The sequence below is a fragment of the Notolabrus celidotus genome, chromosome 19, assembly GCF_009762535.1.
Source record: "Notolabrus celidotus isolate fNotCel1 chromosome 19, fNotCel1.pri, whole genome shotgun sequence".
In the NCBI taxonomy this organism is placed as follows: Eukaryota; Metazoa; Chordata; class Actinopteri; order Labriformes; family Labridae; genus Notolabrus; species Notolabrus celidotus.
Genome location: NC_048290.1, coordinates 16,205,727 through 16,233,549, shown reverse-complemented (window position 1 = coordinate 16,233,549; position 27,823 = coordinate 16,205,727). Strand labels below are relative to the sequence as shown.

The 27,823-nt window shown below is 41.0% G+C and overlaps 1 protein-coding gene and 1 long non-coding RNA gene across 2 annotated transcripts in view; one reads left to right on the top strand and one right to left on the bottom strand.

The window, feature by feature from the left end:
- onecut2 (one cut homeobox 2) overlaps positions 1-20,491 on the top strand; it is a 38,669-nt gene extending 18,178 nt beyond the window's left edge. Inside the window, exon 2 of the mRNA XM_034710042.1 lies at positions 20,202-20,491. Coding sequence (XP_034565933.1) covers positions 20,202-20,491 — 290 coding nt within the window. The remainder of the gene's footprint in view (positions 1-20,201) is intronic.
- On the bottom strand, positions 21-24,667 carry LOC117831377. Its single transcript, XR_004634985.1, has 3 exons — positions 24,585-24,667; positions 22,640-22,796; positions 21-270 (listed from the first exon to the last, which is right to left on the bottom strand). It is a non-coding gene; the product is annotated as an uncharacterized LOC117831377 (long non-coding RNA).
- Positions 24,668-27,823: the final 3,156 nt, after the last annotated feature.

The following is a 27,823-nucleotide window of genomic DNA, read 5'->3' as shown; positions in this document are numbered from 1 at the left end:
TGGTTTCTCTCTCTGTCTGACAGTCTGTGTGTTTGTCTGAAAGGTGTGTGTGTTTATGTGTGTGTGTGTGTGTTTATGTGTGTGTGTGTGTGTGTGTGTTTGTGTGTGTGAAGCAGCAGTTTTGGGCTCGGCCGTGCGTGCGGATGGATGATGTGGATCGATGGCTGTAATCCCGAGCAGATTAAAAGAGCATTAATACTGGCAACGATAACGTAAACGGTGCGGACCCAGATCTCCATTGATCTGCAGGAACCTGATCCAGACCAGTTCCTGGAAGAGAGAAGGGAGGAGGGGAGAAGTGGGGGGAGGGTAGACAGAGAGACAGAGAGAGAGAGGAGAGGAGAGGAGAGAGAGGACATTACACAACAGAGAGAAACAAACTGTATCCGAACGGCTCGTGGAGATAATAAGGAGAACATAATCGCTGTAAGAATCAATTTTATATGCAAATGAATAACTCAGTAATTAAAAGGAATCCGTGCGGTCTTTAAAGGACGCTAACTCCTTCAGTAGATACACAATACACACACGTTCAATATCTTAACACTTAGAGAACAATAGTTAAAGAGATTTTCTCACATTTTATAGAGAGGTCCATTCCGTCTTAATGATAAATGCTACCCATTAAAGCAACAAACTCCACAACAGAAAACTGAGCTCCACATTAATGCCTGCAGAATGACTACATGTACCAGGATGCATTGCATGTTAGCAGTTACATCAACCTCTCTCTGCTTCCTTTCGCCAGCCGTGCACACTGCCTTGAGAAAAGCCCTGAATACCCACTTAGTAAAGACACGGTAAAACGTCAGGAACTCCCTCTGCACATATTATGGGATGTGGTTTCTCTGTTTGTAAAGCGCTGTTGTAGCTAATTTGTAGAGGGAGTGGCTGAAGATGACAGTAAGGGATAATCTATTGTTTAGTAGATTATCATTTTCTATCATCTTCTGCCGCTGTTGCCTGGATTTTAGGACAGGATGTTGCTCCAATTTTCCCTCTCAGAGATGGCTGGGGTCCAGTTGCTTCTCTTAACTTTCATTATTTCCCCACTCTGAAGACCAGCCTGAGACCACACTTTCGTTTTTGTTTCGTTTTCACCACAGAGTCAACAGGCAGAGGGGGAATGAGACTGAGACTACTTTATGAGGATTGATTTGATATGACGTTTGTGATGAGGTGAACTTCAGCATTGAAGCATTCCATTCTGCTTTGATGTGTTCCATTCCATTCCATTCTACTCTGCTTTGATGTGTTCCATTCCATCCCATCCCATTCCGTTCCATCCCATTCCATTCTGCTTTTAAGTGTTCCATTCCATTCCATATTATTCTGCTTGGATGTGTTCCATTCCATCCCATCCCATCCCATCCCATTCCATTCCATTCCATTCCATATTATTCTGCTTTTATGTGTTCCATTCCATTCCATATTATTCTGCTTTTATGTGTTCCATTCCATTCCACCCCATTCTGCTTTTATGTGTTCCATTATATTCCATATTATTCTGCTTTGATGTGTTCCATTCCATTCTATTCTGCTTTGATGTGTTCCATTCCATTCTATTCTGCTTTGATGTGTTCCATTCCATTCTATTCTGCTTTGATGTGTTCCATTCCATTCCATTCTAACGTTTTAACCACAGTGTTAACAACAGGCAGAGGGAGAATGTACATGGCTTCTTTCTGTGAATTGATTTGATATGACTTTAGTGATCAGGTTGTTCCTGGTGTCACTTTCGCTGCTGAGGATCAATCACTATTGTTGTGGGGTTTTGACCAATCAAGATAAATTATTTAACACAGCCAGGTTTTAAGCTTTGATAGAATGTAGTTCTTCTAGAGGGCTAACTACAATACTGTACATGTAAAACGACAGACCTGATGGAGAGTGCAAATGCTTTTGTTTGGCATGGTTTAATCAGTATTTGTTGGTGTTTTGTTGTCTTTTCTGAATCCATAGTTATTCCATTTAGTAGTGCTGTTCTTAAAGGCCTTCTACAATCACTTTTCTGTCACCCCCCTTTCCTTCCTCACATGTCTGTAAGGCTAAAATTGCAATCACCTTGAAAATCGAAAACAGTAAAGAGCTAGTCGGGGCTTCATCTGATTAGCCTAATGGTATAAAGGGAATGCACATTACCATATTTTCTGTCTTATCCATGCAGCCCAGGCTTAAAGTCTTTGCTTCTCCACTGCTGTTGTCATGTTGTGTGCACACAAATTGCAAGGTGTGGATCAGATCTGAATCAGATACCTTTCAGTGTTTTTAAACCTTTGATATCATGTGGTCCTCATTCGAATATTTTCCAGATTTAGCTAATTGATGGAGTCATCTTGTGACAGATCATGATTAGGAATTGCATTTCTGTGTTTCTGGCCTTGTATTTTTTGATTTTTGACAACAACCAAATCTTGCAATATCATCCACCTCTCTTTTGTGTCAGGTTTCACTCATGTTGTATGTCTCTGTGCAGTGTTTTTTCTGTTTTTGCTTTGGATGTGTCATGAAATTGATATAGATGTAAAGGTTTGTGTTTGTGTTTTGTCTGTTTGCGTGCTCTTTTTTTCTTTTGCACATTCATGTTGCAGCACTCTGAGCTTTATTGGCCACCGTACCTATAACTTTATTGATATGAAAGCCTGTGATTTTGAAAGTGTGTACTTCTCCGTCCCTGAAGCTTTGTGACCTGCAGTCACATCTGAAATTTTTCTCCTCTCCTCGGGATCACACAAGTTTCTTTATCTCACCTGCACAGTTTGTGTTTCTTGTGTTGACCTTTTGTGCTATCACTCGTACTGTTTGTGCTGATTAAGCCCACTCAAACAACAAGCTCAGTTTGAGGGTCAAACGCTGGTATTTTCTCTGCTGCAGATTTGCTGCTAAAAGCATTAAAAGCAGACAGTTTGATGAGTGTCTGACGGACAGATTTGAGGGGATCCTCTTCGATTTGATTGTGCAACATAACAGGATCAATCAAGCTGAATCTGTCTGTAACTGGATTATGTTTCATATTGGATGGCTGGGATCCAATTGTAGATTTAATGGCCTTAAAGTGGACAGGTTTAGCAGAACAAAGCAGGGAGGCATATTTTGGAGAAAAAGCAAAGACGGAAAATGACAATTACATGGAATAAATTAGCTTTAGCGAAAAGAGTTTCATTAAATAATCAATATGAAGTTGATACCATTCAAAAAATAATAAAATATATTTTGAATTTGTAAGAAAAACAGGGGATTAAAAAAAAAAGTACACAATCATGCTTAAAGTAAGTGGACCCTGTCTTCTCTGCGTCTCGTCAGTCGTTTATCTCTGAGCTGCTTTTCATCTCTCGCAGCAGGAAATCTGATCAACTCGTATCACTTGCTGCTGATCGTTCAGAGACAAACACGGCGGTGAGCGGTTTGCCAGGATGTCCGTTTATAGCTGCCCAACCTCCTTTTGATCAATCGCAGATTACAATACAATCTATTGATCAGAGAATATTATCTGCCCGCCTGTGTTTGCTTTGTGCCGGAGCTGTGAGACTGAGCGGCTTCGGGCTGCCAAAAAAACAGAACAGATAAGAAAAGGTACTGAGAGGCTGGTTAACTCATCATCTATTAGTCCATCAGTTTGTGTCTGTGTCTGTGTGGGTGTGTGTTTGTCATTTCCACACAGAGCTTCTCTCTGACTTAACGTTACTGTCAACATCCAGTAGGTCGAAGGTCACTGAATGTTTGGCCTGAACTTTCTTACTTTAGAGACAAACTTTTGCCTTTTTAAAACTTTGATCTGACTTTTCTTGGATCATATCCTCTTTTTTTAAACTACATTTTTGGGGTCACGCTTTATTTATTTTTTTACAATCCTTTGGCATTGTCACAACTAATTATGAAAATGTGGTATCAATATGTTGATAGTTAGGAAGTAGTCATGCTGTACTTTGACTGCGGAGACTGATCAGACATTAGGACAAGCGCTCAGCGACACCAGCTTGCAGACACACACACGGCACTTCCTCCTCAGTCTTCTCACTGTTGAAAACTTCTCTCTTTTACAGAGTTAAATGTAAAACTTTCAACACAACACTATTCCTGACCAGAGTCATTTTTTGTTTGGTATCAGTACTTCTACAAAATTAAAATATCCAAACACTTCGTCTGCTGCTTTTTTTTTTTTTTTTTACGTCTGCTGATAACGTGGCAGTATTTGCTCCTCATATAATCATCACAATCTCATTTCATATTCTGCTGTAACATGAGGATATTTAGAATAAAAATAAGGACCTACATCATGGAAATCAAATGCAGCTACCCTTAATCTTTAAAGGTGCAGTGTGTTGCATTTAGCAGAACAGGCTTGGAATAAAACTGTCACAATGAGGTAAAACGGAGGAGGAGGATCCATGTGCCAAATAGTTTGATTAACAAAAGAACTAAAGCTGAAACAAGAACGTACTGAAGTGTCCAAGATCCAAAATGAACAAAAGGAAACACTAAAAGACACACACAGAGTAGAAAGACGTACACAGAGTTATTATCGATGAGCTGACAACACAAGGGAGGAAACACAGGAGCTAAATACATATGAGGTAACGAGCAACAGTGAGAAACAGGTGTGACAACGAGACTGAGGTGGAACTTATGAGGTGCAATCAGACTGGAGGGAAACATGATGGCAGGAAGTAAAACTAACTTGTTACGAACTTGTTTTTATTATTAATCCCTCTCATTAACCTTTTTTTGTCTTTAGTTGTATTTAGATATTCTGTTCTACATTGATGCTTTGTCTTTCGGCCCCTCCTGCACATTACATGTCACTAAAGTTAGTGGTTAGCTCTATTATTGAATTTACCTGTTAAATCTTGGCTCATGTTATTGAGCCGTGGTGTTTTGTTTTGTTCTTTTATATGTGCAATACAATAAATAAAATAGAAAAGAGAAAATACACACAAGGCAAGACATGGGCTGTTTTTGAAACCTCCTGCTACATACTACCTATGAATGTAGTTTGCAGTACATACTGAGTTTGAAGGTAGTCTGTAGTCTGACTGTTCTGTTGGATCTGATCTGCAGGATGCTGGGTCAGGGGTCACTGGATTTCCGGTTTCAGAAAGCAGAAGTAAACAACGGCCAAGCTGATAGAGAAACTGCTTCTTTCGCATCACTTATGATTTATATTGTTAAGAAGTGGTTTATACAGAGTTTAATAATTTTCACAGCAACTAAAAACTGAGTTCTGGGTAATCTGGGAATTTTTTGCATACTGCAGATTTTGCTCTTGTTCACATACTGCATATTGAATTATGGCCAAATCAGTACATGCTACTAGTATAGTAGGCCGTTTCAATTACTCACATCCCAAAGTTAGATTAAGTTTATGAAATCAATTTTATATTTAAAGTCAGATTATCAAACTTTGGTGAGACAATCGTCTTGCCAGTCAGTTTTTGAAAAAGGAAAATATGCTTTTAAATTGGCGGTTAATCCATCCCAGCAGGACATCAGATCTGTTTCAATACGCAATCTAAGTGTCTGACTCTATTCTTTTTTTGATCTGCATCACAGTAAAGGGTTTTTAATTGGAAATGTGTACTGAACACCTTGTTGTGTGTTTCTCAACGACATCAGTCCCTTTTGAATACAGCGGGGAAACGTGTACCTCCAAGCTTGTAACGCACAGCTTGTTGTTCAATGCACACACATAGGAAACAGTCGCCCTGGGCACTATGACTCACACTGCTTTACATTTAATCAACAGCCAATGTGAGTGTGGTCATCATTCTTTGGTATAAAGATTTAAATGTTGTTACGCAAAGTTACAGCTCGGTTAAAAGAAGGTAAACACTGAAGAAAGGACAGATAGAGAGAGAGGTGGATGACATCAAACTCCTCTGAGGCCATTTCCCCATCAGCTCCATGACATCACTGGGCCAACAGAGGCTGTGATTGGTCAGCCATTTTCTCCTGGTAAACAACTGGCGATACATTACAGTGTGTGCATGAGTGTGTGTGTGTTGAGAGAGAGAGACAGAAAGAGAGACCTTTGTCCGGTGATGTCACCGCTGACCGTGTGGACATACAGATTATACACTGATAAACCATCTCTCTCTCTCCACACACACACACACACACACACACACACACACACATTGATTCAGAGATTACGTGCTCTTCTCCTTCTGTTCCTCGGTACAGTCAGTCGTAGAAACATTCATGCATTTGTGTTTATTGGAGATAAAGCAGGATGATCATGAACCTCCTTATAAATGAGTTAACGACAGCTTTTAATCCCTTTGTTTTAGCACTGTTACGGGATAATGATCTTCAATCCACTGTCTCATTGATAAAACATCCTACACTGAAACCTATTATGTCTGTGTAATTCGTCTATCAATACTTCCCTGCCCTTTAAAGTCCATCAGTTTTAAGTGAGGACAGCAGAGTTGGGTTTCTAAATCCATGTTCCAGTTCAGTCTTGGACGTACAAACAGTTAATTAATTAATGGACGTTGTATCCGTGACGTCAACAATCTGTTTCTGAAGCCTTGTTTTGAAGCCGATCATCGGCAGGTGCCATATTGGAAATGCTGAACTCAACCTAACTTCTGTTGAGCTAGTGTGAGGCAAAGAGGTGGGCCTTTAGCCTTTTTGCTAACAGCTACAGTGTTCTCGCCTGTCAATCAAGTCAGCTACGCCCTTATTTGGGCAAAACTCTTAGGTTTAATTACTTAAAAATCAAATGTTATCAAAAAATTACCTTGTAAAGTGTGATGTAAACATGTTTATTTCTGCTGTAAAGATCGTCTCTTTGAATGGGTGTGTAAGTGGTTTCCTGTGTTTCTGCAGCCAGCCTCTAGTGGACACTCGATAAACTGCAGTTTTTAGCACTTCTGCACGGGCTTCATAATTTAAGACCAGAGGATGCCGCATGGTCACGCACCAAGCATACTGATCTGATCCTAAACATGTAGCTAGAGGCAGTGCAATCAATTGATTGAGAGAATGGAATGGGAAGAAGAGATCATACTGGACCTGATGTTATTTGAACAGTAAAATGATTCACCTTTATGAATTGTGTTTTTTTTTGTTCATATCAGGGAATGCTATTAGCTGAGGAGAGAGAGAGGGACAGAGATGGATGTAAAGTAAGAGGGAGATTGCACAAGAAGATATATTTCCTGTAACCTGCTGTCTAACATAGCTTACCTGCACACAGCGTCTTTTATGACAACTTTTTCTGTAGTGAAAGGTTCCAGTAGGCTTGAATAAAGCTTTATCCACAAATTCAAAATACAAGCATTGTGTGGACACAAAGAGACTGTCTAAAGAAAAACAGATCAGGCTTTTAGTTTGAAAATCCTTCTGGAAGTTCTTTTATGCTTTATTTGTGTTGCTTTTAACATCAATTTAGTTGATTCAAAGCCAATACAGACCTCAATGTACCCTTTTTCTGGCTTCTGGCTTGAGAAAGAAAAGCCTTATTGTCTCATTGTCTAAATATGTCAGTGCATTGTTTTTTTGGCTTTGCTTTTTCAGCAGGAAGAAGCAAAGGCATGTTGTCCTTCTTTAAGTCAAGATTAAGATGAGAAAAAGACTGACTTAGAGGAATGGGAATAATTAGCATAAAATTAAGCATGAGTCCTTCTGTTTGTCTCAGCTGATGAATCGTTAAAGGATAAATATTGTCACAGATTCTTTCATGCTCTCAGCTGAGTCGTGTATGAGCGAGGAGCAGAGACAGAGAGAGTCTTCAGTCTGTTGTTCCATTTCCGGTTATCATCTCAAAACAGAAGACGGAAAGCACCACGGTGCATTAAGCATGGCCAAACACACACACACACACACACACACACACACACACACACACACACACACGCGCACACACACACACACACACACACACACACAGGGAAACACATACACACACACACACACACAGGGAAACACACACACACAGACACTCAGGGAAACACACATACACACACACACTTATAGTAGAGTGCTACAGTGCTGTGTGGTGCTGTATACATCCTTTTCCTTGTGTATTTGCGAGTTAAGATACCTTTAATTAAGTGTGTTTGACGTGTTGAGTGTTTGTTTTTAATTCATGTGCAGATTTTATGTGCATGTTGTGGTTTGTTTTGGTTCCATTGTTCGATAAGGTTTCTTGTTTTGGCTCACTGACCTTGTTTTTTAATGGAGGTATTACTTTAAATATTGTGGCAGTGGAAATAAGTGAAATTTGGAGGCATCAATAAAACTCACCTAATCGTCGGCGTAGAAGGATCTCCAAACATGGTGCAAAGGAGACTCAGATCTTAAAGCTAAAGTTGCAACATACATTCATAAAGAAAAACATCAATTTTTTGTATACTGATAGATTCAGGGCGCTGTGGCTTTTGAATATAGAGATACAGAGTAATTTATTGTCTTTTGTGGTCAAGGTAGCTGCTGTCCTTATTCACTTTAAACTTTTACACAAACTAACTTGCGCACTTTTTGAGTTTTGCTTTTAATCACATGATTTTTCCATTTAGTTACTAAGAAGATTGGGTTTTCCTTTTCAAGGGGTCATCTTTAAGGTCCTTGGTCTATTCGTTAAAATATTGTATTCAGTGTGTTTTTGTGAGTGAATCAATGTAGGATTTTTTTTTGTTGATTTAGAGGGAGCCCTTTTATCCAAAGACGAGATCCTCTTCCTGGATGCATTATTTGATCTGGAAGCTCTGATTACTGGACATAAAGACGGCGCCTACACAGTCAAATAAGAGTAGTTTGTCTTGCACATACACTCAAAGAAGAATACTACTGTCCAGTTTTTCCACTAGAGAATACAAAAAACTGTTGTTGTTTTTGTGCATTTTTGCATTTAGTAAATAGGACAGCTGAAAGGGACAGGGAAAGTGGAGAGAAGAAGGCAGGAGAAGGTATGCAGCAACAAAGACAAAACAAAGCCTCAGCACATGGGGTGCCTGCTTACACTCATTGGCCCATGTCATTTTTATTGTTTAGCATCTGACGAGCTACTAAAAAAAGGACACTGAAGCTGGAGTTGAGAAACAACAGCTGAGAGAGGATTTATAATGGCACTTGCACACAGATAACTGTTCATAGACATGAACGCAGCAGGGGCTGATGCGGACATGAGCACCACACACTTGTGCGTCAATGTGTCCATGTTGCGCAACGCTTGAGGGCAGTGAGGTCTCTCTGATAGTCGGTCGCCTTCTACCGCTAGAAGGCGACCCCGCTATGATCTCCGTTTACTTTTCCACAGCGATTCACAGCGTGTTTGCTAATCTACAGCTGATACATGTTGCTGTTTATCATACATACATGATTACATGAAGAATAGAGAGGAGGAGATGAAATTCAAGACCGGTGTGTGGCCGATGAACGGGGACCCCGGAATCACAGCCGGTGGACCACTCACACAGCTTGCGGTCCATGGCGATTCTACGAGTAGTCACATTTTGGAGGAGGTGCATGTCAGCTACGTGCGTAGGCCTCTGCGTAGATACGGGAGCTACACGGACCTCTGGCGTAGGCTACGCCGTCGATTTGATGCAGAAGTATAAATCAGCCTTTAGTGCATAACAGGTTCAGGTTCAGGTTCAGGTTCAGGTTACTTTATTTGTACCCGTAGGTAAACTTGTTTTGCAGCCAGTGAGATGTTAGGTCAATACAGAGTTAGAAGACAGATGTCAGACAGAACAAACTACTTAAACAGCTCATGCATTCTGCCATGTCTGCCTTCACAAAGACTGTTCAAAAAGGTAATGCTTGCTACAACACTGACAGACAATACTAGTACGATTTCAGATGGAAGCTGTAACACTTCTGACACCACAATAGCTCCATATGCCGGCCAGAATCTGTGGTTTTATTAAAAATCATAACCAGTAGAGTAAACACTGCAAGCACATTTAGGATATTTTAACAACATCTATAAATTAAGGGCTGGTTTTACGAAAACATAACTTCATGTCTCATTTTAGGGAGGCTTGCAGGGAACTTGTGTTGGACTTTTTTACTGTGACACCATCATGTGATTGTAGAGTAGCCAAGACTGGACGAACCAAAGACTTTATATTGAAGAAGTCTTCCATGCTTTGTGGAGTTTCCTGCTCATCGTAGGTTGTCGACTCTCTTCAACCTTACTGCTAGAGGCTATGAACTCTGAAGAAAGTCACTCACATTAATATATTCATCATATAATTAAAACTTTAATAATTCATGGTAGATCTTCATTTCTTTTTCTAAATCTGAACTTCTGCAGAAACGTTTGTAGCTGCTGAGCAGCAGCGAGGACACAGGTCTGTACTGCAGCAGCACTCACTGAGGGTTTAAGTTTGCAGCAGAATTAGCCGCCGACGGCTGTGATTGCTGTGTTGTCTATTTTGGAGGGAAAAGTCACCTCTGACATCACGTTGACATCACACGCACATTAGGAATGTCACGTCTAATTTATGATTCAATCAAAACATGTCTCAGCCCTGCCGGTTCATGACGGAGTGTCGAAGCCTCCAAATGTGGCGCCACACACAAGCAGTGAAGTGTATGTTGAAGGGCGACTTTACTACTTACCCTGCACTTATATGCCCTCTGTGTAATGGATACCAAGGCTTAAGTGGTAATGGTGCAATAAAAAAAAGATACAGAGAGAGAAGGAAGAGGGGAGACGTGAAGAAAGGAGAGAGAGTGAGAGACAGAAAGGTAGGAGGGGCAGGAAGATGAAGGAGAGGAAGGAGACAAGACAGAGGCAAGGAGACAGGAGAAGAAAGAGTCGGAGAGGAAGAGAATAAAGGAAGAAAGTTTGAGACAAAAATGAGAAGAGAGGAGTGAAAAATGAGGAAGATGTAAAAGATAGATGGCAGGTGAGACAAAAAACGAACAAAGGATGAGGAATGATTCAAGAGAGAGATGAAGGAGGACTGAGAGGAAGAGAAAGATGGAGGAAACGGTGATGGAAGACAAAGGAAAAAGCAAGACGGCAATAAAATATCTCACAAAGCAAAGTATTGAGACAGAGAGAGACATGAGGAATAGTAACCAGAGAAAGAGCTCTTCAGCTGATTGCAGCCTTTTGTGCTATAAATCTTTTTTCCTCACAGAATGAAGCCTGTCTGTCTCGCTCTGTAGACTCCTGACAGAAATAAACGGCTCTATATTCAGCTTTATTGATCCCCAAACTCTCGGCTCCCTCCCTTCTTTTAATCTCTCTCTGTGTGTTGTGTTGTGTCTGTACCTCTCAATATCTACCATTTCATCTTAGTCTACCTTTTTTACCTCGCTCTGCGTCTGGCCTGGCTGAGGTCTGAGCCTCTGAAAAGGCTAAACGTGGAAAATATTCAATAAAGGAAACACTCTCACTCTCTCACAGGATGCATGGTGGCTATAAATGTGCAGCCATCTTTTATCAGTCTCAGGGATCAATGAAGCGAGGATCAGTTTATCATGTATTTTAAGGTTTAATGCGTGACTTGGTGGGAGCAGACAGGAATACCTTTGCATTACTCTATTTCCATAAACACACCTGACAAAGTGACAAACAGCTGACATTTCCTAACATCAGTATCTTATTTTTTATGCTAACTTTACTCGTGTAAGGGACATGTTTGCTTCACCGGTGCAGCAGAGAAAAGGACTATACTTCATATGCTAGAGGTGCATTTCGACCAAGAGTTCCAGGGTCTTTTAGCCCCCAGAACTAATTTAAGCGGAACGAAAAGGTTCCTGTGCCCCCATTGTTGTCTGCGTTTCGACCGCAGGCTGAAGTCCCAGGTAGATTGTGCAAATCAGGCCAGTGACGTATGGAGGAAAAAAAAGTAAATGCACTACACCACCAGACCAGTAGAGGGCAGTAAAACAAAGACGAATGCACTTCATCACAGATGGCACCATACAAGCAGACAGACAGGCAGGTATCATTATGAGCAACACAATAGTTAGCCTGTTAGCATGAAGAGACTCAACTGGCACTGTTTTAGATCGTGCTATATCTCATCACAGATGGATTCACTGAATCAACACATGAGAGGAGATAAGTGCGAGTAGCAAAGACGTTTCAACACGGCTTTAAAATCCTTTTTAACTCAAAAAGCCGTGGCAGAGATCTGCCAGTGTTTTGGTTTAAACAGCGACCCTGTTAACTGGAGACTTTCAGCCAGATGCATCCCTCATAAACGTCTTTAGACGATCATTACATATCTGATGAGGATATTTTGAAATCTTAATAAAAACTAAACTAGTTTGCATTCCCGAGAACTCCCTCTGTGTTTCAACAGCAGTGTAAACTCCACAAACACTGACACGTTCAGCTGAAGGTCTCCAGTTTACAGGGTCACTTTTAAAACCGTAACACCGGGAGAGACGCATTGACAGTGGGTTGAGAGAAGACTACTGTTACAAGCTGCTAAATCAAGTGAATCACAGCTTCTTCTTTTGAGAACTACATACACGTACAAAAAAGATCGATCAAATAAAAACAAATGAAAGAAAGAGAAATCAAGTGAATCACAGATGTGTGTGATGTTATTGTGGACGGCGGGCGGAATAAGAACACTGCAGGTAATTACCAATCAGACACATTCAACATTCCAGGCCCTGCCCCCCAAAAGTCCCGGGACCTTTGAGAAGTACTACCCCCCTAGCAGATGCTTTTTAGGGGGAGATTATCTACCCCTGAACTTAATTTAGACCCTGGTTCCACCAGTCGAAATGCACATAGTTTATGGGTAAAGTTCCTCCAGTCGAAAAAAGCCTTAATGCTATCAGTACATCATTCACTGTGATCATTACTGTGTTATGGTCATCCCTGCTTTCATATGTGCAAGAATTTCATACCTGTTTGCATCTATTAGCATTACATGTTGTTGTTTTTTTGCAAACATTAGTTTGTGTACTCCTTACTTGTAAATCAGTTAACTGTAGGAATGTCTTATTAATGCATGAAATATGTTTTGTAGAACAGCATTATTTCTATGAAGAGGACTTTTGTGCTCTTCTAGCTAGTGAACTGCATGAGTTTCAAATATTAGTATATATTAGCATTTAACTTTATATTTATGCACAGGGCTGGCAGCAGGGATTGGCATGGATGGGTCCAGCACGCCGAAACAAAATTTACCAGGTAAAAATATTTTTTCAATCGATTGGGGGACGGATTGTCATGATGCTAAGTCTAATTTGTGATTTGGTAGATCAAGAGAATGGTGATAGACAAACTGTTGTAGACATTGTTTTAATGCAGAAGCTGGGCTGCACAGTGTGTTCCCCACACAGAGCAGATTCGCGAGAGTTTGCATGATGCAGACAACTCTACATGATGAACATGTTCCTGTTTTTCTTGAGTTTTCGGTGTCTTGTTGGAAGCAGTGTGTTCACTCTTTGCAACAGCTGACTGTGCGTCTGTCAGCATCGGATTACAGTCTCATGCATGGTGCAGTGCAAAGATGGTGAAGATGTGAACAAAGGCAAACACTGAGTCCCTCTTCTGTTATAAAAAATCACAACCAAACGTTGCTTCTTCACTCCTTAATGAACCATCTCAAAATGTTCTTTATAAACTGGGATGGTACGGCTAATGGCACACGTGTAAAAGGGGCTTCTGAACCCTTGACTTGTGCTGCAGGGGAACTAAACTTTGGTGCTTGCATGGCAGGTAAACAGCTGAAACTTCATGCAACGTTGGCATCCATCTTTATCTTAAAAGCTAACATTACTTATTTTCACCTTTGCTGCCTGTTAATGGTTCAGGTCAGTTTTTTATTAATCAAATTTTTACTTTATTGATATTTGTATGCAGGTTGTTACAAGCAATATATTGATCAGCGCAAGCAGCAACAGCATGCTAGTGCGAAAAAGTAACCATGTATGAATAAGGAAGGGGAGAAAAGACAAAACAAGACATCATAATAATAACAAACCAATATTAATAAATGACAATAATAAATATATTAAACCCAAAACCCACCCCCCATTCCAGGCCATAATATATCGACATAATCAGCGTAGAAGGCTTTTGAGTTTTGCAAAAATCAGTTGCCAAATCTCTCCAGTTGCATATTTCGCCCTGTGAACCCTGGCTGTTGAGAGTTCAAGGTACACAATATCTAAGTACGTTAAGACCCATACTCGAAAGGAAAGTACGTGCAGGGGTTTCCAGCGTGTTGCAATAAGCTTTTTCGCTGCTAATATCACCCGTTTCTTATTAATTGTTAGGCCTGTATTAGCAAGATCATTTCATAGAAGTGTAGCAGTGGTTCAGGACAGTTAAAGTGAATCTCTGCCCCCCTGCAGTAGCTGTCCTCGGGGTGATCACTAGCACTAGCCGCCCTCCCTCAGCAGGCTCCAAGCGTCCCGTCTATCAAACCCTGCCATGTGTCTAAAATGTGTTTCTAAATTAGAATACCTTCCGCCTTCAGCTCACGTGGTACATTTAATGCTTTTATTAGGGTTTCACAGCCTCTAATGGAGTGCTTTTATTTTGGTACACATTGCATTGTGGCATTGTGGAAAACAGTGTCCATCAGCAACAGGACACAAGCATGACACGATGGAGACTGAGGCTGTCACAGTGAAGCTGCCAGGCTGTGATCTATCTCTGTGGTGAGGATGAAAACAGTCTCTAATGACTCTGCTGAGCTCTTCTTTCTCCTCTCCCTCCCTCTCTCTCTCTCTCTCTCTCTTTCTCTCTCTCTCTCTGTCTGTAAAATGAAACCAGATCCTGCTGGCTCTCCCACTTCCTCTCTTTAAACTTTTACATTTAATAAACTGCATGAATAAAATGCAACGCAAGGTGCAACAGAAGGAAGCAAATGAGGGAGGTCCAAAAATGATCATCTTTACAATTAATTATGAGTTTACAAAATGCGTTGTGATAGAAATTATGTAACTTTAGGACACTTTGCTTTTTTCTGAAGCAGTTCTTATGCATTTAAATAAAACTTAAATGTATGTAGCAGACACGCCAAGCACTGAGACTCTGTGATTTTAAATAAATGCTCAAATGTGGATGTGCATACGTCAATTTCCATCCCCTCCATTCCCAATCTTCCCTCCATCTTTCTATACTTCCTCACATCTTCATCCCAGTCCTCTCCTATGGTTACCTTCCTTTCTTCCTCTATCCTATCCTCCTTTCTTCCTCTTTTCAGTCTCCTCATTACTCTCACTCTTTCCTTCATGATTCCACGTCTTTCCCCTCACCTCTCCTTCCTGTCCGTCCTCTCCATTTCTCTGTATTCACTTGAAATGGCCACTTCAATGAAACATCACCTTGATGTTTCTATCAACGTAAAGCAGTCCTTGACTCTTAAAACCTGTTTAATACATTGATGTGTTTTCTGTGAGTGTTAGCAGCTCTCGAGGCTCGGCACTCGACTCAGCTCCATTCAGGTTCATAGAGAAAAGGCTTTAAGGTGGAGTAATGACTCTCAGCAGCCATATATGAAGACTTGACCTCCGGGTCAGCTGTTAGTGTCTACAGCTGGTTGTGTTTTGTTATTGTGACTGAGCACAAATGCGGTTTGCTCTTAAAGCTGTGTCTGATAAACCATTCAAAGATAAGTATGACTTATATTCAGCGGGCCATTCAGAGAGAGATGAATCAACTTTCCTTTATAACATGCAAACACTGGTTTCGTCTGCTGAGCTCCCTTCAGGAGGAGTCTGAGCTCTGTAACATTAAGATGATGGCTTTATTTCTTACTTGGCTAACATATGTATTCAGTTTTTCCCCCTTTGGTTCGGCTAATGTTTCTATTGTTGGCCGAGATACGAGACTATCACTTCCTTGTTGTTTTAGAACCATGGACAGCATTATGTCTGGAGTGCATGTGTTGAACGCAGCTTGATAAAAATGAGGGTAGTTTACTTTCTGTTTGTGTTCTAAACAAGCGGCAACCTCCAGTCTTAAAATATGAAGCCAGTGCAGAAGTGTTAACAACTGCAATTCCTTGAGTGTCCACAAGGGGCTGACTGCAGAAACACCGGAAACCACATACACACCCATTCAGAGAAGACGATCTTGACAGCAGAAATAAACATGTTTACAACCTGGTTCAAAAAATGACTTTGGTCTGAATAGCTCATTTCTCTGCTTACACACATTGTCATAAGTTTTGAAGTTATTAGGGTTATGATAGTTGCATAATTAGGGGCGTGGCTTACTTATGACACACAGTAGCTGTTAGCGAGGAGGCTAAAGGGTCACCTCAAATCCACCTCTTTGCCTCGTGTTAGGTACACTGAAAGTTAGGTTGAGTCAAGATTTTAATATGGTGACCGCCATTGATCAGCTTCAAAACAACACTTTATTAACCAATGAGTGACATAACTAGGACTACGTCCAGGTGTTATGCAGTCTATGGCTTTAGAACGCACATTTTTTCCGTGGTTGTACTGCAAGTGTTTTTTAGAGACCTCCATAAGGTCAGGTTGTGCAACATTGCCCTCACTCCAACATGAACTTTTTGCATTCCTTGATAATTTGATTGGTTTAAACACTTATTTTTTGGATCTTGATATCCCTCATGATCTTCAGTGGGACCTTTCCTCAGCACTGGATCATCTCAAAGTCAAAGTATGGAAAGATACTCGCAGAAATCTAAAGCACAGACTCATTTGTCCCATGGCTCATTATGGATGCCGCTTAATTTCTGGAGGCTTCTAATGTACCTTGCAGATATTCAGAGGAGTGCCAATGGAGTAAAAGAGGCGGCATCTTCAACCAGAGTCTTATCTTTGCTTACATTCAGATGTCTTTTGGTTGACTTAAAGCTGAATCACTGTCAGATGATTGAAGATTGGCTGCATTATGGTTGATGTAGTCCTCCTCTTTAGCTCTTGTTCAGGCATCCAAAGCCCTCTAAAGCAAGACTGAAAAATAATGCTAAAAGAATAGACCTTATGATTGGACGGTAAAGATTACTTGAGTAAAGAAAATCTTGATGAAGGTTTAATGAAGATGCTTTTGGTTTTGTAATCATTCCTGATCCTAAATCTAAAAAGATAGGAACAGGACTCGCGGTGACAAAGCAACATGTCAGCTGACTCACATGCAGAAAAAAACAGAGGATGCTCGATGTGTATTCTGCTGATCTCGTTTGCAGTTAGAGACGCGTTTAGCAACACCCTAATGTCTGTGAGAGAGTGAGAGAGTGAGAGCGAGAGAGCTGATGAAAGACAGAGGAACCCTGCTTTATTGATCCTATTGATTCTCCTCTTACCTTTAAAGAAAAGCCGCCCCTCCCCCCTGCCTTGCTCTCTCCCCTCCTCAAACCGGTAAACCCCTTTTGAATAATATAATTGCGTATTTGATCCTCACTGTAACCTGGACCAGAGGAAAAAAAGCCTGATTGAATCACTCAAGCGTGCTCTTTTCTCCACTGACAGAAAGACTGTGTGTGTTTGTGTGTAGCTGTGTGTGGGTGGGTGCTTTTGATTGCTCCCTTTTTACACGTAAATGTCTGCACTTTTTCTCTTTTTTTTTAAACCTCTGTCTGGTCTGAACTGCTGCCGAGCTGCTTTTCACTGAGCTACAGTAAGCAGAAAGCACACAGGCGGAGACAGGAGGGAAGGTGTACATTTGATACCTGTGTTCACTGTTGGAAATAACATTTCAAACACTTATTAGTTGACCTTTTTGACACGTTTGATCCTTTCACATCAGAGCAGTCTGACTTTTTCTCCTCTTACAAAGAGGCTTAAAGGAAAAAATAGACATCATTGGACTCAGACCGAAGCTGTCTCCCCAACAATCATTTTTAAATCCACGTCTGGTTCTTAAAGATGGAGAACATTTATGTCCTGCTAAGAAGAGAGAAAGCAAAAGATGAGTCTGTAGCTAATTGGTAGAAAGAGGACAGAGAAGGTAGAGCCAGGGGGAGAAGCATCTTTGAGCTCAGGCTGTTGGCTTCACCTTCCCCCTACTCTCGTACTTGAGTAAGGGAAGAGAGGAGAGAGATGCTATAAAGAGGAATGGGCAGGCAGAGCCACAGTGAGAAGCCTGTTTGAGCTGCTCTACCTCCCCCATATTCATAAGGGATGAGGAAGAGAAGAGAGAGAAAAATGAGCTGAATGTCTCTCTCTTATTTTTGTTTTGGTCAGATCTGGATCCCCTGTCTTGTTTTTGCTGCTTTCTTTGCCATCTCTTTTACTGTCTTTCTGAAACTCTTCTCTATTCTCTCTGTAATGAGACAGTTGGTCATGCTACGAACCCAGCTCTGTGTATTTAAGCTCTCTCTTTTCATATGCCTCCTCCAGAAAGCCTGATACGTCATGTAAGGGAATATAGATTTGAATGAGCATGGCAGTGTTGTTGAAAATGTCTTAACAGTTATATCAGAGCTGTAAACAGAGAGGTTCAACGTCCAAGAGCAAAAAGTTTAGACTTTGAATTGACAGAACACAACCCTGACACAGATATAGACTCCTGTTGGTGTTCCTCTGCAAAGCAGGTCACATCTATGCACAATAACATCTGTATGCTTCTTCTACAATCATAATCCAGGAAGTAAAATAACATCAAGTTATAAATAAAAGATACTGGAGGATTATTTGGCATTTTTTCATTTTGTTTCCATTCGTTTCTAGTGCCGTAATTCATTTTTTTGAGTCATTCATTTAACATTTATTGTAATTGAATGTGTGGTGATTCAAAACAGACACTTATCTTGTGCTCTCTGTCTCTGTAACACACTCACACACACACCTACACACACCCAGACACAAAATCCAGCAGTGTGTATTTTTATATTTACAGATCAATACTGCCACCTGTCAGCGACCGCCTGCATTACAACCACACAGTCTGCCACCTCACATCTCAGAGGATTAACATTAATTCTTTACAACGTTTCATTTAATCACAGAGAGTAGAAAAGAAGAGGGATCACCTCTTTTTTTTTATTTTTTTAACTGTAACACTCGATGGGGACATTTGTGTTTGAGTCGCTCAGCCCAGAAACAAGACACACGGCTGTAAAGGCTCAAAAGGGACGCGACCATCTATCATGAGACAAAGAGACAGAGCAGGAGATAAACAACCAGCTGAGAGGAGAGGAAGAAGGAGTGTGTGTGTGTGTGTGTGTGTGTGTGTGTTTAGGGGGGATACTCACTCCTTACATAATAGTTTAGTGACCGGCTGGGTCGTTAACCTGATTCGTGCTGGGCGCTGACTCTGCATGCTTAATTCAGAGAGGTATCAAAACAAACGCTACCACACTCTCTCCTCCTTCTTATTGACCAACTTCACACATCAGAGGGTTCGTTATTACTGTATTTGTTGCTGTTGTTGCTTCTGATTCCAATAAAAATATCAATCATGGGACTTTTAAAATAGACGTCATGTCTGAGGAGGGAGCTGTCAACCTTTAGAGATGGATTGACTCCATTCTTGACTCTTTCTCTAAGGTATTTTTGTCCTAATGGGAGATTTTCAGGTTAAGAAGGCTGGAAATGAGAGAAGGAAATTAGGAGAGACATGCCACAAAGGTTTTAGAGCAAGGTGCAAAACCCAGGAGTCTGATGGATTCAAATGACCACATATTAATGATCACAGCATCCTGCATTTTGTCATCTGCTTTTGTCTGTCATCTTCAAAGTTTACCATCCTCCATAGAACATTTACATCTCTTATGATTAAGTCCTCTAACTCAGGGGTTCCCAAAGTGTGGGTCGGGGCCCCCTCGTGGGTCGCAAGACACCATTGCGGGGTGGAGGGAAATGTCTTAGTAGTTACATTTAAAATAAAACCTTCAAATAAGTACATTTCATTAGTTTTTTCTGCCTTTCTTTGACTCCTAAAGTTAGGGTTAGGGTTAGCTAGCAGTTGATTTACAAAAGGATCGGTAGCAGCAGGTTAATTCACAGCAGCACAGGAAACACAGCCACATGTGCATGCAGGTAAACTAATTTTGAAGCAACATTTAACCACTTTTAGGGACAGTGAGGGCCACAAGTCCGTGGCACCTTTAATTTGGGGGTTACGGGCTGAAAAGTTTGGGAACCACTTCTCTAACTTCTTTTCTTTGATAAAGTTTGGCAATGAAAGGCTGAAAAACTCAGCATGCAAACAAATGTTTGTTTCACTCAAGACACAAAATCCTCCTCCGATATGTAAGTGTTGTTGAAAAAGTGAAAACACTAACACATTTCTTTTCTGTCTCCTCTACTACCTCCCTCCCTCCCTCCCTCTCTCTCTCTTCTCTCAGCATGCAAACGGAAGGAGCAGGACACGGGGAAGGAGCGCAACAGCACGCCAAAGAAGTCGCGGCTGGTCTTCACCGACCTGCAGCGGCGCACCCTGCTGGCCATCTTCAAGGAGAACAAGCGACCGTCCAAGGAGATGCAGCTCACCATCTCGCAGCAGCTCGGCCTTGAACTCACCACCGTCAGCAACTTCTTCATGAACGCCCGCCGCCGGAGCCTCGACAAATGGACAGACGACGGAGGCAGCCCCGGTGGCCACTCTTCAGCGTCCAGCACTTGTACCAAAGCGTGATAAAAGACGGGCGAGGAAGGGGGAGGGGGAGTGACAGGGAGGGGAGGGCGCGTGGGTTGGGATCCAGGGAGGGGTGGAGGGGGCGAGGGAGCGGGTCGAGGTTTTGTCCGGTCGAAGCGACGAGGAAACCAAAACTTTTTACATTTTTTCTTTGTTTGTCCGTTTGTTTTTATCGAGGGTGACAAACTGAGAGAGGGGCTGCTCACTGCGACGACTTGTTTGTAGCCTAACCGCCTTTTTGCAAATCCATCACACATCCATAAAGAAGCTGAAGGGTAAACTCATCTCTAAACACAGAAACCTCACCGGAGTCGACCAAAACTCTCACTGCAGACACACTAGCCCAAATACCAAAGACTAGAAGACAAAGTGTGTTTTCTATTATGCAATATAAGCTAGGAACCAACCAACTTACCAAACAACCAAACAAGAATCCACTGAACGCTTTAAGACTGCAGGATGTGTTAGAAGCTCTGGGATCAAATGAAGAAATCTCCCTTGATGGTATCGTAACCATCACTCTCCAAAGATGCATTCAGAGGTCATAGTTTGCTACACGGTCAAATTTACGCAGCTGATTTGAATCTTAAACAAAAAGACAGTAAATCTGCAACCAAACCAAAAAGCACGAGGCCTTGTTTCCAGGTTAAAAGAAACCATGCAATGTTTGAGCACCAAAGTTCTTGCTGACCTTGGAAACACTAGTTTGACAGGCCTGAATATAACAAAAATGCAAAGATGTATTTATTTGTTCCACTCTGAGAACAGCTTTATTCGTAGATGTGGCCGTGCAGTCTCTGATTTCAACCCTAAGGTTCACGAAACTTTTGGAAGGACAAAAGTTGAGTTCCCCCAAAGACAAAATCAAAGATTTGGTTTCCAAATTCTTCCATTTCCACTGGAATTTAAAGTAAACAGTCCAGTTTGTTGAGTCATGATTACAATGACCAACATTTCCGTCCAACGTAAAGATCAGACTCTCATAAACACAGAGAGGAATCTTAAACTTGGGAAAATATGCAAGCACAAACACACACAGACACACACACATTCGCCAAGGCACATGCAGCTTCCCTCATGATTTGAGCCAACATGTAGAGCCACAAGCTTTCCCTGCGAACTGAGCGGTGTACGAGTGTATTATATATATGAGTATATATATGACACATGTGAGCACAATCTTGAAGCACATTTTCTTTGCAATAGAACCGGGGCTCCCTGCCAAGCTGAGTGGACTTCACATCTTAGAAAAACTCAGGATACCATTTTTTCTAAGCAGTGGCTGAGATCCATTCAGCGTCTGTTTTTACACACACTGAAGTATGAATGAATGAACACACACACACACACACACACACTCACTTTGTTGTAGACAGCTGCTTCACAGAGACACACAAACACACACTCAGCGCTAAGAGTCATTTCCTGAATATTTCCCCAAATGTTCGCCCTGAACAAAATGTTTTCAGCAAAACCAAAGCTAAGCTCCAAGTTTACCCTGGCTTCAATCCACTCATGATTTATTTTTCATGGTGACTCATACATCAAGGCAGCCGCTTCCATTTAGCATCCTAGCATTAGCACAATCTTTGCTTTCAGTTATTAGACACTAATGTTGCTTTGAAAACTAGTGGTCTGAAGATGAACTAACAAACTGTGTGTATTTTAAGATTGGAAGACAACTTTTGCAACATCACGCAAAAACAAAACATTAATTGGGCTTATGCAAACACAGGAACCCTTATCTTGGACTTTTTCTTGATTAAAAAGTTGTAAACACTAAACTAAAAAGACAACAGCTCACACCTCTTCAAAACGCCACTTTCACCCCATCACAGAGGGACCAGGTCCAATGAATTATACAAAGGGGTGAGATGGCTTTTACTCTCTGGACAATCTTTTTTTTGGAAGCATTTTGTTGTGAAACTTTAATCCAAACCAAAAAGTGGTGTAAGCATCCAAACTTGATTCTCTACCCTCTTTGAGGACTTACCAAATCCTGCAGCATCCATATTCAGAGTTAGTGCTCATAATTTAGACTGTAGCGTCATTTCTTCAGGTGTAAATCCATCTATAGAGCGAAGATGCTTTTTGGAAGCCTCCAGCTGCCAAGATATCCCCAAAAACCCACAAACCAAAGAATCTTACCTATCATGCCGAGTGGAAGACACAACAGCCGAACCAGTCGACCGTCTGAACCCTCGGAGGACGGTCTGTCCGGGCGAATCAGGGCCTTTGTAATAGTTAAAGAGGACAATCTAAAGACGATGCCTGGCAGGTCCGTCTCTTCCTGAGGGTCAGCGGGCTGGAAGACAATAAGACAGGGATGAGCGCTGCAAACAAATCATTAAAGTCAGACTGTATATTCAGACGAAGAGAAATCCAACACTTGATTTAATTTCTTTGCAGCGTAGGAGAGTTTGATGCTTGATAGGAACCCCTGAAGACAGACAGATGGACTCTGCTGGTCTTAAAGTTCATCAAGCATCCTTCTTTACCAAATTCCCCCTCTACACATAGGTTTCAGTTTCATACACTCACACTGTACAGCCTGATGTAAATACTAAGAAAACCTCAACCACCACCACCTCCGTCTCTGTCTTAATAGGCTTCACCATCCGCAATCACCTCATCAATCATCTCTCACTCAAGCTATTGAACCAAAAAAGAAACAAAACCAAAGGAAAGGCGTCAGTCAGCAGCCCCTGCTCCTTAGAAACCCCAGGCTGCGTCCCGGCCTGGTTAGAGGCAAGCCAAAGGCTTTAAGAACGATTTAAAATAAAAAATGGACACTTGAGACTTTTTCTATTTATTGACAAATCGAAACCAAAGAAAACCTTTTTCTGCACCTAACTGTTCCAACAAACAGAAAAAACTAACTGAAGATGGAAGAGAATTATTACCAAAAAGAAAAAAAAAATCAAAAAAAGAGTGGTGACGATGTCGAGGATAGAGGATGACGTCATCAACGAGGAGATGGAGGGAGAATAGAAAGAAGGATGTCATCACGGGAGTGGCGAAGAAGTAGCTTTGTTCTGCCTGATGTCACGTCAGGCCATCTTTAAGGGGAAGCAAGTTTGGGACTGAAAAGGGTAAAACCACAGGGGGAAGGAGGGAAGGAACCAACGGAGGATGCCGTCGCCCACTTTCTTCCCTCCAACCCCCCCAAATAAGGCAGAACATTAATGTGTCTCTCACGGTTGAAGAGTGTCTTTAACGTGTGCCTATGCAGTTTTTCAAAGTAAAAATGGTTAAAAGAACAACAGAAACCTCATCAGCTAACAAACCAAAGATTCACCGTTAACTCCAGCAGCAGTTCTCCTCCCCCCGAATGGCAAAACCTCTGTTTTCACAAACCGTTTCTCGACACCTGATATTCGAAAGTTAAGCATGCAGGCTAATCAAATTTTGACTTTTCAGCATTTCCTCTAACGATCATTAAAGGTAACCCTGATGCTCATTAATACTTCTACCAGGACAGCTTGTATTTGACGTGAAGCTGTCTGATGTCTCCCTTATTTTGCCACGGCACATGGATGGTATCTTGTATTTGATTTTTGGCGTTCCTCCGGCATGGCAGCCATCAAACTTGTTAGACACAGGATGACCGAAAAGTGTGAGACGCCTCTAAGATTGCTGCTGTAGCTATGTTTTTTTTTTTTCATTTGTCGTGTCTTTCCCGCCATAAGTCATGCCCTGCTCCACAGGACAAACTCTACCTCCAACAATCTCCAGCAGTAGCATCAAGAGCTGCCAGACGACAGCGCAGGGATGGTTTATTTCTTCATGTTATATAAAAGCTGGAAGCAGAGAGATGTCACATGCTTCCATCTTCCATTTTTGCTTCCACCCAGTTTTGGGATTTAAACAAGCCACTCATTATTGTTCGTCTGGCTGTCGTCTGGCACACGGACTACTGCGGAGATAGTGACAAAGAAAAGCTATGTGAAACGTACAGTGCATACCAAAGATTTTTTGCTGTACAAACAGTAGCACACTGACACCTTTTCTTTTGTTCATACCTCCTTCAATCAGTTTTACTTTAACGCCAGTTTCAGTGTTGTCGAACCCACAGACTCTGAGTTGAACTCACCGGCAGTATTTCATGGTTGTAGCCGAGCGAACAGAAGATAGGCTTCCTCAATTTTCTTGTCGAGATGTGTCCAAAAAGATGAACTGCAGAATAAATTTGAGAAAGGAAAAGCATGAATTGCATTTCTAAATCTTAATTATTGGTACCAGGCAAATAAATGATTGGATTGGCTAGATGTTTGGCTAGCTTAAATTGAATAGCAACATTTGGGGAATATCTTTCATAACATCAGTTTTCTACTGCCATGCTGGAGGAGAAGCCTCACAGTGACAGTGATGCTAACTGTCCTTGTTCTTTGGGGGGGGGAGGAACCACGCTGCTGCTCCATTTATACAACAACAATAAATGAAACAAAACCAAAAATGTTACACCTGCTGAGAGAAACTGCTAAATATCGGTCAAATAGCTTTATCCTGAGTTCTCTCTCTTTTCTGTATGTAAAGCTTCTAGTCCAAAGAAATCTTCCGCCCACCTGACCCTCCCATCCTACTGACCACGCCCAACGGAGGGGCGTGGTTACGGCTCAGGGGGGTGGCGGCCATTTTCCATTCCCACTTGCAGTTCTGTCTGGATGTAACACAGGCTAAACCTGCCAAACCAAAAAAAGAGAAATGGGTACGAAACCAAAAAACTGTCCCAAAGAGGTTTTCATTGCTTGTTTGTTTTTAAGTACTTAAAATGATTTGCCAATACGTGTGTCTACTATTACTACTATGTTCCTACTAGGTTTTTGCAATATGTGATTTTTTTATTTAATGTGATTTATGTTTTCTTTTAATTTGTGAATTAATTTAAGCGAACAAATTTTGTTGCCAAATCTCCCTCTGAACCCTTTTACCCTTGATGATGATTAGCTTTGCCAAAGTTTACATTGTTTGTTCCCTTTTCTTTTTGTTCAATGCTGTATTTATTTATGAGGTGTTTTAGAACACACTAGTTTTGTACTCAATAATAATTTAATGTTATTTAATTAGATGTAATTGTTTTTGATGAATATTTATGAGTATTTAAGAATGTTAGTTGCATCAAAGATGCAGTGCTTATGCCAGGCCTGTTAATTTATTCTTAGTTAGCTTTACTTTAAAAAGCAAATGAAATGTTGTTTTATGAATGTTTAGATTTACGACAGAACAAAGTAGGAATGTGGGATTAGACCACTAGTATTTCTGAATGTCAACACTTGCTCTCACTCTTTAGCCAATCTAGTTTTTGTCCTGGTAATGATTTTTCTTTTTTCAAAAATGAAAACAATCTCTTTGACAAAAATAGCTGACCAAATGATGAGCACTGCATCGGAATTTATTTTCTTCCTTGTGATTTTTATGGCGAATTTATTGGTTGCTTTGTCTTTAATTTGTTTGCATCCCACTAACCATTGTTGAACAAGCAATGAATTTCAGACTGATGTTCTAGTGACACTTGATCAGGCGACGTAAGGGCCACACGTTGATATAAACTGACTCACCAAAGATAACTGGAATCCTTGAGAGGCCAATAAACAGAGTGTGTTTACATCCACGCAGCTTCTACCCTGGTTAAGATCTTATTCATATGTTTAATCTGTGAAAGTTTAAATCCTAATGTTCAAAAGCCTGCCTGACTAAATTAAAAACATTTTATGCCTTTATTTAGAGGACAGGACAGTGGGTAGAGCAGGAAACTGGGAAGAGGGAGTAGGTGGGGCAAAGGGCTGCAGGTTGGAATCCAACCATTGCTGCCCGTTCTGAGGACCACAGCCTCTGTGCATGGGACAAGATTCTTAAAATAAGATGTTATACTTGTTATTACACTTGCTAAGATTTGATTTTTGGCGTTGAAGCTATCTTTAGCTGATACCAAACCGTTTTGTCTTGCAGTTACAAAAGATAGAGTGATCTGGCCACAGGAACTACAATCGTAGATTTCTTAAAGGTGTGCAACCAAATGGTTTTTCAGGCAAAGCAAATCACTTGGTGTACACTCAGGGGTAAAATACAACCCAACAAGCTGCACAAGTCTTAAATAAAAATGCAGATCCAACCCAGTTTCAGAGATATATACATACATACTTTTTTCCAGTTTGTTTAAGGTGTTGGGATAAGAGCTTCTCCAGGTAGATAAAAACAACTCCAGCTGTGTGCAAACTGCGTGAATGCAAACACACCAACTTGTTTCACTCGTTAGGAAGGAAAACTGAGGAGTCCCTTAAAGCTAGCTGCTTCCAAGACTGACTTTGTGCGTATGTAAAAAGAAAAAAAACTTTCTATTTCAATAGTGAGAACCAGAGAGGCTACCTCACTGACTTTCCATTTGTCCTTTTAATCGTGTTGATGAAACCAAAGAAACCAAAGATTTTTGTCCTCTTCAGTGCGGTCTGCGCTCAGCTCCATGCTTTTGCTCTCACTCTTCTCTTCTTAAGGATAATGACACATTCAGTCCACCTCTTTATGTTCTCTTTCTATCTTTTCCCTCTTTCTTCCTCCTCCTCTTTCTCTCCCCTCTCTTGGCCTTGCATTGTCTCTTTTCCCTAACTTAGAATAGATGTGAAGGGAGAAGAGGCCTGTGTAGTGCAGGGTCCGGTTGGATGCTGGATATCAGGGAACACAAACAGAAATAGACGTCACACACTATTCTGATTTTAAGCAGAATACGTTTCATTTCAAACTTGTCAGTATTCACCACTACTTTAGAAAGTAACCACTGTCAGGAGGAAGGAAAACCTGGTCGTCTGTTCCAATCATGATCTGATCAGTAGCCCAATATTTAAAAAAAAGAACAAAACATGTCACGTAACGTAGCGTAAAGTTATGTGATGTAACGTAGGTAACCCAAAGAAACAATACGATAACATAACGTTACATCAGGGGACATAACTAAGCTTAGCTCACTGTAACGAAATGGAATGTAATGGAACCAAAGATACACAATGTAACGTAACATCCCGTGAAAGTAACTTAGCTTATCTTGTCAAATCATTTAACGCAACATAAAGTACTGTAATGTTATACACATTGTAACAAAGTTACATCACAGGAAGTAACTAATCTTAACTTGATAAAACATAATGTAACTCATAACTCAACATAAAGAAATTGAATGGAATGTATGGGAACAGAACCTTAGATATAGAATGCAACGTCCCGGGAAAGTAGCAAGCTTAACTTGATAAAACATAATGCAACGTAACGTAAAGTGAAGTAATGTGACGTTACATCACAGGAAGTAACTAAGCTCAATTTGAAGAAACAATGTAATTTCCT